This window comes from Capricornis sumatraensis, chromosome 12, assembly GCF_032405125.1.
Source record: "Capricornis sumatraensis isolate serow.1 chromosome 12, serow.2, whole genome shotgun sequence".
Classification (NCBI taxonomy): domain Eukaryota; kingdom Metazoa; phylum Chordata; class Mammalia; order Artiodactyla; family Bovidae; genus Capricornis; species Capricornis sumatraensis.
This window is the reverse complement of record NC_091080.1, coordinates 78393955-78404431: the sequence shown is the minus strand read 5'-3', so window position 1 is coordinate 78404431 and position 10477 is coordinate 78393955. Positions and strand designations below refer to the sequence as shown.

At 42.2% G+C, this 10477-nt stretch overlaps 1 protein-coding gene across 1 annotated transcript in view; it reads left to right on the top strand.

Annotated features, from left to right (window-relative positions):
• The first annotated feature begins 2372 nt into the window (after window positions 1–2372).
• Window positions 2373–10477, top strand: part of DCT (dopachrome tautomerase) — a 37712-nt gene continuing 29607 nt past the window's right edge. Inside the window, exon 1 of the mRNA XM_068984639.1 lies at window positions 2373–2667. Within this exon, the coding sequence (XP_068840740.1) occupies window positions 2373–2667 (295 nt within the window). The remainder of the gene's footprint in view (window positions 2668–10477) is intronic.

Genomic DNA, 10477 nt, shown 5'->3' with positions numbered 1-10477 from the left:
TGAGAAAGGCTGTATGTTGTCACCCTGCTTACTTAACTTATATACAGAGTACATCATGCAAAATGCCTGGCTGGATGAAGCACAAGCTGAAATCAAGATTGCTGGGAGAAATATCAATAACCTCAGATAGGTAGATGATACCACCCTTATGGTAGAAAGTGAAGAGGAACTAAAGAGCCCCTTGATGAAAGTGAAAGAGGTGAGAGAAAAAGATCATGGCATCCGGTCCCATCACTTCATGGCAAATAGATGGAGAAACAGTGGAAACAGTGACAGGCTTTATTTTTGGTGGCTCCAAAATCACTGCAGATGGTGATTGCAGCTATGAAATTAAAAGACACTTGCTCCTTGGAAGAAAAGCTGTGACAAAACTAGACAGAATATTAAAAAGCAAAGACATTACTTTGCTGACAAAGGTCTGTCTAGTCAAAGCTATGGCTTTTCCAGTAGTCATGTATGGTTGTGAGAGTTGGACCATAAAGAAAGCTGAGCATCAAAGAACTGATGCTTTTGAACTGTGGTGTTGGAAAAGACTCTTGAGAGTCCCTTGGACTGCAAGGATATCAAACCAGTCAATCCTAAAGAAAGTCAACATTGAATATTCATTGGAAGGAGTGATGCTGAAGCTGAAGCTCCTATACTTTGGCCACTTGATACGAAGAACTGACTCATGAGAAAAGACCCTGTTGCTAAGAAAGATTGAGGTCAGGAGGAGAAGAGGATAACAGGATGAAATGGTTGGATGGCATCACTGACTCAATGGACAGGCTCTGGGAGTTGGTAATGGATGGGGAAGCCTGGTGTGCTTCAATCCATGGGGTTGCAAAGAGTCATACATGACTGAGAGACTGAACTGAACTTCCAGTGAATATTCAGTGTTGATTTGCTTTAGGATTGACTGGTTTTATTTCTGTTTGCAGTCCAAGGGACTCTCAGAAGTCTTCTCCAGCATCTCAGTTGGAAAGCATCAATTCTTTGGCACTCAGCCTTCCTTATATATAGTCTAACTCTCATATCCTCTGAACACTACTGCTGGAAAAACCATAGCTTTGACTATATGGACCTTTGTTGGCAAAGTAATGGCTCTGCTTTTTAGTACGCTGTCTAGGTTTGTCATAGCTTTCCTTCCAAGAAGCATGCGTGACATGGTACTTTATGTATTTAAGAAGAAAAACCTGCTGCAGAGATGCGCTGAATAGAATGGGTGCTAAGTCATTTCAGTCTGTCCAACCCTTTGTGACCCCGTGGACTGTAGCCCACCAGTCTCTTCTGTCCACAGGGTTCTCTAGGCAAGAGTACTGAAGCGGGTTGCCAATTCCTTCTCCAGGGGATCTTCCCAACCCAGGGATCAAACTCACTTCTCTTAAGTCTCCTGCATTGCTGGGCAGTTCTTTACCACTACCACCACCTGGGAAGCCCTGAATAGAATAGGACTTATTCTTTGGAGAGAAGAGGATCCCTCATTGTGAACTGTGAAACAAAGCAATTCCTTGTACGTCAGCCCTCAATAAGTGTCTCTTTATTTGTGAAGTTGTGTGACAGCCTGTAGTGGTCTTTGGAAGTACGTCAGGGAGCAGTCAGGAGTGAACGGCTGTTAGCAGTGGGGTTGATCTCTGAAGGGCTTTTGACGACAAGCTCACTGCATCTATTGACTCCCTAGGAAGTCTGAGGTCACAAGCTTGGCCAGAGCACGTAAGCCCAGATAATGAAGATGATTTTGCCCTCTTGAAACAAAGCCAGAAATTTTATCTACTTCATTGTGCGCTCTGGGTCATGTGCTAACGATGGGGATTTGTCTAATACTAATCCTGCTAATGAAGGCTTCTCCCAGCCCTTACACAAACCCCACCAGGCCCCGTGATTTGGCAAGCCAGGCAGAATAAAGGCAGCATGGCATTTGGCTTTTGAACTGAGTTCAAGGCAATTAAAGTCATGGACTAAGGAGGGAAGGAGGGGGTTCAGAAATACCAGAATAATAAGTAGTATGACTGGAGCGCTCCGTCAATTAACTCAATTAGACAAAGGCTGTTTTAACCGGGGAAGGCGGCGAGAAGCGCTCCCCTCATTAAATCTGGCTGTTAGAGGAGCTTCTGATGGAATGAAATTCGTTTTAGCGGTTTGCATCACATAAAGTCTTCTGTGTGTGTGCATGTACACACGAGCACACATGTGGGCTCTGTAATTTTTGTGGGTCTTTTTTTCAAGAGGGGAGGAATAGAAGGCAGATCCAAAATATACCCCCTAAAACGTAAATTTCCCCCAAATCAAAAAGCGGGTGAATGCTCAAGAGCCCGAGTGGAAGACCAGGAGAAAGCTGGAGAGAAGCAAGGAGTGGAAGGCGAGAGAGAGAGAGTTCTCCCGGTTCTAAAGCCATGAGCCCCCTTGGGTGGGGGCTTCTGCTCGGCTGTCTGGGCTGTGCGCTCCCGTCTGGGGCCCGGGCGCAGTTTCCCCGGGTCTGCATGACGGTGGGCAGCCTGCGGGCCAAGGAATGCTGCCCGCCGCTGGGCGCCGACCCCGCCAACGTCTGCGGCTCCCGGGAGGGCCGGGGCCAGTGCGCGGAGGTGCAGACCGACACCAGGCCCTGGAGCGGTCCTTACGTCCTGCGCAACCAGGACGACCGCGAGCGATGGCCCCGGAAGTTCTTCGACCGGACCTGCAGGTGCACAGGTGAGCAGGCAGGCGGATGTGCGCATGCGCCCAGTTGGGTGGGGCTGGCCCGCTGAGGGAGGAACCCCTTCCACGGCAGAGATGCTCAGCCTAGGCTTTGAAAGGCAACCCAAGTTGGTCCTTGGCATTGAGTAAGGCTGATGTCTGGGTATATTCTGCACACCCTTTAGTAGATCTAGTTATGAGAATTAAATAAATATTCTGTGGGACACGCTGGTTCTATGAACACGTGCCAGCACACCATGGACTTGTCTGTTGGCGAGGGAAGCCAAAGAGCCCCAGAGTCAGCTTTGAAACTCAGAGCAAGTCCTTTCAAGATGGATTCAGTGCCCTCTCCTTCTGAGATGGGTTTGCACTTGTTGAAGAGGGAGGGCGGGTGATTCTTGGCATCGGTAAGACGGACGTGGGGGGGTAGGTGTTCTGAAGTTCGAGTCTCAGCATTTCTGACGATCTGAACAGGTCTCAAGCAGGATATATCTTGCTCGTGAAGGTTATGACTGGCTTGTAACTTTGCCATCCTTGGTGAGGTGGACGGACAAAGCTGAAGAAGGGAGGCTAGTTTTTAGATAACAATGGCTTTTTTCACTCCTGTCTGGGTGTGATGTGAGCATTTCAGAATTTATGCAGTATCCCTCTTTCAGACCTTGGTCTCTCTTCTTACCTGTTTTTTTTTTTTTTTGAAATCTCTGTGCACTTCTTACTTCTTCCGCTCTTCTGAGCCTTCTCAAATCCTCTTTAGTGAGGCTCCCCTCCAGTGTTCAGCAAACATGCACAGCAGTGATAACACTCAAAGGCTGGCAGGGCATGTGAAACACACACACAAACATAGGCAGCAACTTTAGCAAAGTCTTTGGAAACTGTTCCACAGTGTCCAGCTGCCCAAGAGGTTTTCCTTTTAAATTATGTTTTTATTGATGTTATATGATGCTAGAACATGGGAGAATATAGATAACTGAGCTATGTAAGGACACAGAAAGGTAAACTAAGAAAATGTACAAAGAGCTGTGATGTTGATGCAAGAATGAGATCAGATTTCTAACTGAAAATTCTGAAGCTATTTTTTAAATATAGAATGGACAAGCAAGGCCCTTTGTATAGCACAGGGAACTATATTCAATATTGTATAATAAACCATAATGGAAAAGGAAAAAATCTGGCTTTATCATCATTATTTTATAGTCGTATTGTTAATTCTGTAATTCAAAGGACTTGTTAGTTTTGTCTTGGGGTATTAATTGTGACAAAATGTTTGTAATAGCATGTTGAATGTATACTATTCATTTTTTTCTAATCTAATTGAGCACTTGCTTCTGTAGACATTATCTCATAGATTCTCATTGTTTTTCAGTCTAATGAGTTGCAGCAGGTTTCATATTACTTGTGGGATTGGAAACCACACTACACAGTGACTTCTTTGTTGGTGACTAAAAAATTCTTCTAGAAAGCTTATTTCCAGGTCAGTCAATGATGGAGTGCCACAAGTTAGAAACTTTGGGAATCTCCATTTTATGGAATCCTGGCAGCAGAAGACATTAGGAACTCAGGTATAACCGTTAACTCTGCTTATTGCTGCCCATGCCTGGGGTTCCCAGGTGATGCAGTGATGAAGGATCACCTGCCAATGCAGGAGCCCCAGGTTTAATCCCTGGGTCAGGAAGATCCCCTGGAGAAGCAAATGGCAACCCATTCCAGTATTCTTGCCTGGGAAAACCATAGACAGAAGTAGGCTGGTAGGCTACAGTCCATGGGGTCCCAAAGGGTCGGTCAGAACTGAGCAACTGAGTACATGCACACACATCACTATCTGACCTGACTAGGAAGTTTTTTTTTAATTTTTAAAGTGAGATGGAAGGAATCAGGGGTGGCAGAATAGAAGAGATAATTGCAATCTCCTTGTCCCAAGGGAGTACTTACAAATATTCCCTCTAGAAGTGGCAGTAACTTAGGGTCACAGTGACCTACTTTCAAAATGTTCTCAGGAGGATGTGTGTGCTCAATCGCTCATTGGTGTCCAACTCTTTGCTACCCCATGGACTGTAGGAGCCACCAGGCTTCTCTGTCCATGGGATTTTCCAGGCAAGAATACTGGAGTGGGTTGCCATTTCCTACTTCAGGGGATCTTCTTGACCTAGGGATTGAACCCGTGTCTCCTGTGTCTCCTGCAATGACAGGCGGATTCTTTACCACTGTGCCACCTGAGCTTCTTAGGCAAACATACCTAAGAAGGCAGTGGGCCAGAAACAGGGCCTGACCTGTAAGTCCAGAAGGACATGTCATATCTGTAGACCATTCAAAGAAAGCAGGGTGTATGGTCTCCTTCTCCAGCCATAGTCAAGACCAGGACTGTCTCTTAGAACCCCTTGTCTCCCTCCTCCAGGATTTGATCTGTCTAGACTCATTCAGGACCATAGCTCTTTCCATCCCATCTTTGGATTGACTCCACTTATGTTGGCTAGATGGTCTTTTTCTTTGAGTCACAGGACACCAGACTAAGTCCTTAGTGATTGGGCTGGACAGGTATTTCGTATATCCAATAATCACTGTGATATGTCATATGCCCCAAAGCAAGACACATGTTTTTTCAGTTTATTCTCCCTGAAGAGTGAATTGCTTGCTTTCTTAGGCTAATTTCTTCATGATTTAGGAGGCAGTCTTCAGAAGTTAAACCTGATCTTCAGTGCCCAAAGTACACCCCCCACCACCGCCGTAACCTCAAAATTCTTTGGCAAGAGATTCTTCTAGTGTCACCTCAAATTTATTAATGAAATGCAGATTAGCAACAAGACTGTTGATGACCTTGGAATTTTGTTAATTCCATGGAAAGATAAACACACCATTCATCTTTAATGGACATTGAGATTGTTTCTTCATCTTGGTCATTGGGAATAATGCTGAAATCAACATAGGAATCTCAATATCTTTGTGAGATCCTGATTTACATTCTTTTGGATAAATACTCAGAAATTGGATTGCTGGATTGTATGGTAGCTTTATTTTTAATTTTTGAAGAACCTTCATAGTATTTTCCACAGCAGCTGCATCATGTTGCATTTCCATCAGTAGTGTGCAAGGGTTCCAATTTCTTTGCATCCTAGTCAGATGGTATGTATTTGCAATTTAATGCTATTCAACCCTAGAAAAGAAGGAAATTCGGCAGTATGCAACAACATGAATGAACCTTGAGGACATTGTGCTAAGAAGATAAGTCAGCCAGAGAAAGACAAATACTGGATAATTCTACGTATGTGAGGCATCTGAAATAGTCAAATTCATATAATCAAAGAACAGAATGGTAGTTACCAGGAGCTGGGAGGGAGGGGAAATAAAGATTTAGTAATCAGAGGCCATAAAGTTTCAGTTAATCAAGATGAATAAGATCTAGAGTTCTGTACGCTGTACGTAGAGTCAACAGTAATGTTTTAAACAATTAAACATGTGTTAAGAGGGTAGATCTCACGTAAAGTATTCTTAGCACAATTAAAAAAAAAAACAACACCCATAGTCTCCACGATCTTGAAGTTGGTAAAGGATTTTAGCTCAATAAAAATAAATAAATGCAAACTCAGATGGGAAAAAACCCCTAAATTATGTACTCAAATTCTCTAGAGAGAACTTTTGTATTCTCTGTGGGGATAATTTCAAACTGAAAAATTATTGAGCTTAATTTTCAAGAAGAGCTTAATTTCAGGAGATCTTGGCATCAGCGATTCACCTTCCAAATCTCACCTGCCAATTGGCATTCCTGAGAAAAGACTAGTTGCAGCTGTGTCTTTGGACTTTTGAAAAACATGTGCACCAAATGGTTTTTGAACAATTGTCTGAGAATTTCTTGTCGTACAACTAAGTGCCTCCATCTTCCAATCTCTAAAATGGGGATAATGATGAAACCACACTTGTAAAATTCTTTTGAGCTCTGTAGATGAAAGGCCTCATGTGAGTGCAAAGTATTGTTATTAATATAATAGAATCTCTAATTAAAAGGAATAGGCTATTTAGGCTCCTTGTAAATTCACTAATCGGTGGTCTTTAAACTTATTTAGTCTAATAGCCTTTGGAGGTTGAGCTGATGTGGTTCATGTGGGAACATGCACTGTTTCATTGTTCTCATTCTTTTTCCGTTTTTATCCTGGTCCTAGGTAGGTATAAGACTTTGTCTTTTTAAATTTCATTTTTGCTCAAAGACATACTAAATAACAGATAGACTAGTATCTAGGGATCTTTTACTTTTTCTCTCTCCATTCCACAGTGAGATAATGCAATCCTTCCTAAAGGGTCTCCTTTTTTTTTTTTCAGCTGTTGCTATTGGTGGATTAATGGAGAAACTCAACTCATTAAATTAATGTGAGGGACTGCTAGGAAATCTAAGTTAAAGAAATAAACATTTTGTGTGGTAAGGTTTTATGTTACTGCATTTTTCAGTTGTCTTCAATATTTTAACAAATTCTTTAGACCAGGGTTAGAAGCACAAATATGAAAGAGAGCTGACTGCAGAGCTGTGGGGTGTGTTTTCTCTGAGACATGCTGGGAAAGGGATTTTTAAAAAGTCAAATACATTTCTAGGTAATAGGTGAGCTCAAATCCACACAAACGCTTTCTTATTAGCATTTCCGCATTGCTTTTCGGGGGCAACTTTGGCTTTGTGAGAAGAGATGGCTTTGTTCAACACAATTGTGAACCATCTCTGATCTTCTGAGTCAGAATGAATCATTTCATCTTCTGTCATCCACGGTGCTCAGTTATTTCTTGTTTTCACGTTTCCCATCGTTAGGCTGGTGTTGATATTTCATCGCACTCATGTTCCTCATACCATTAGATGAAGGCACCGAGCCTGATTTATATTTATATCCTCTAGCACTTAATGCCTTTTATTCAGTTATTCATGACTCCTTCATCAACCACCTAACCAATGTTTATTTAGCACGAATTACGTTAGGTCCTTCAGATACTAAGGGGAAAACCGCAACGCGATTTTTGATAGTCCAAATGTGCTGCTTGAGTAAGACAGGTATGAAAACAAATACTTAAAGACTATGAGATTTGATCAGTAACTTGTAAAACTAGTAATGGTGATGCTTCATATAGAACTTACTATGTACCAGTACTGCTCTATGTTACCATGACTGCTTCCTGTAAGAACCCTTTATTCCAATAGGACAGGTTTTGAGAGGTCAAGTCCATAGTAATCAAGTGTGGCAGTTGTATGAATGTACATAAATATGTGGGTGCGCAGAGAAGGGACTGTTTAATTTTGACCTTTCTTTAGGTAATAGATGCTAATAAATTATTTCTTGAGTAAATGAATGAGGGAGACAGTTATTGGTAATTTAGTTTCTAGCAACCAAAATGAATATTGGTAGAGAAAATGCAGAGATCTTAAAACTCATGGCCTAGGTCATGAATTACTCAATTTTAATAATGAGATACCAAAATTCAAAGACAAATTTTATTCCTTTAAATCTAAAAATGTATTGAATTTATTATTTCAAAATTTGTGCATGCTATTTCTTAGCATTTAGAAGGAAGCAGTTGCTCTCCTGTTGTAGAGTTGTAACTGCATTTTCACGTCTAATCATCTGGCCTTAGGGAAACAACTGGAAGTTTGGGTATTTAGTATTCTTCACATGCATTTTGTTCAATCACTTCTCAAAAAATACTCTGCTCCTATGCCGCTGCTGTCACTTCAGTCATGTCCAACTCTTTGCAACCCCATGGACTGTAGTCTTTCAGGCTCCTCTGTCCATGGGGATTCTCTAGGCAAGAATACTGGGGTGGGTTGTCATGCCCTCCTCCAGGGGATCTTCCCGACCCAGGTATGGAAACTGCGTCTCCTGCATTGGCAGTCTCCTGCATTGGCAGGCAGGTTTTTTACCACTGACACCACCTGGGAAGTCCCTCTGTTCCATTAGAAACTGCGAAAGTGGAGGGAGGTATTTCAATTAAGATGTTTTAAAAATAGATATTATTCAATTATAGTAGGCACCCCAAGGGAAAATAGATAGACTCCAAGCTCCATGAAGACTGAAGTACCTTGCATAACATCTGATACTGTAGTAGCCATTGAATAAGTATTGATTAAATAATTTATATTTAATAGCTTCACCTAAGTGATCAACACAAATTTTAATGTTTAATGTAAACTGTTCAAAAACTTGATTTGCAGTATTGGGACTAGTAGAATTTTTCCTTTGAACTATTATTTTAAACTTATTTTTTCATTTGGTGTTGAAACAGGAAAATGCAAATAAAGCTAAGTAAGGGTAGGTAAGGGTCTTCCGTGGTGGCGCCAGTGGTAAAGGACCCGCCTGCCAGTGCAGGAGACATAAGAACTGTGGGTTCTGTCCCTGGCTTGGGAAGATCCCCTGGAGAAGGGCATGGCGACCCACTCCAGTATTCTTGCCTGAAGAATCCCATGGACAGAGGAGCCTGGTGGGCTACAGTCCATAGAGTCTCAACGAGTAGGACATGACTGAAGCGACTCAGCACGCACACACAAAAGGGTAGGTAAAATATTTTGTATATTACAAAGACCATCAGACTACCCCCCCTCAAATTCTTCCTACTTATGATATTTTAAAGGACATTTCTTTTAACCATCGAAAAATAGCAGACAGTATTTTTTTAATACAGGACACATGCTCATTTTGTTTTCATGCTGTTGGAAAATTTTCTTTTCCTTTAGAGATCCAAATAACCCTCTTTTCTATATTTTTATATATTTATTTGGCTGCGTTGGGTCTTAGTTGTGACTCTTCGCTGTGTCATGTGGGATCTTTCTTTATGGCAGCACAGACTCTCTAGTTATGCTACCGGAGAAGGCAATGACACCCCACTCCAGTACTCTTGCCTGGAAAATCCCATGGATGGAGGAGCCTGGTAGGCTGTAGTCCATGGGGTCACGAAGAGTTAGACACGACTGAGCAACTTCACTTTCACTTTTCACTTTCATGCATTGGAGAAGAAAATGGCAACCCACTCAGTGTTCTTGCCTGAAGAATCCCAGGGACGGGGGAGCCTTGTGGGCTGCTGTCTATGGGGTCGCACAGAGTTGGACACGACTGAAGCGACTTAGCAGCAGCATTTATGCTACACGGGCTTAGTTGCTCCTCGGTATGTGGGATCCTAGTTCCCCAAATAGGGATTGGACCTGTGTCCCCTGCATAGCAAGGAGGGTTCTGAGCCCTAACCCTCTCTTTACCATGGTCATAGTATATTTTACTTACATCTATTTTGGTCTTGCAATTTATCAAAATTACTTGCAGGGCCTGCTTTTCCTTCTGATTCACAAGGACAGGGAGAGAAAGGAAGAAGAAAATTGAGAATTATTGAATCCATCTGGTACATGCTTTTTATATCCTTTTTTTAATTAAAAAATTTTAAATTTCAACTTTATTGACGTATAAATGGCAAATAAAATTGTAAGATGTTTAAAGTATCCATTGAGATGATTTGGCTTTTTGCTCCTTTCATTCATTAAATGAAGATTCATTCATCCAAGGCCCAGCATAGGCCTAGGCAGCAGGATAATTGCCTTCTAGGTGCCTGTCGCTGAGCCAGTAGATGTGTACAATCGCCACAATTAATTCAATGAAAAAAGAAATAGGAGGTGTCATGGGAGCACAGCTTGGGGGTCATCTGACCCTGATGTGTGGGATCAGGGATGTCCTTGTAGAGAGCTCATTGTGCAGCTTAAAGGAGGAATAGTTAAACTGGGTGAAGAGGAAGGTAGGAAGACTGTGAGGGAAAAGTATTCAAAACGGAAGAGCAAGTAAAAAGATCTGGGAGGAAGAGGAGGAGGAGAAGACAGGGAGCT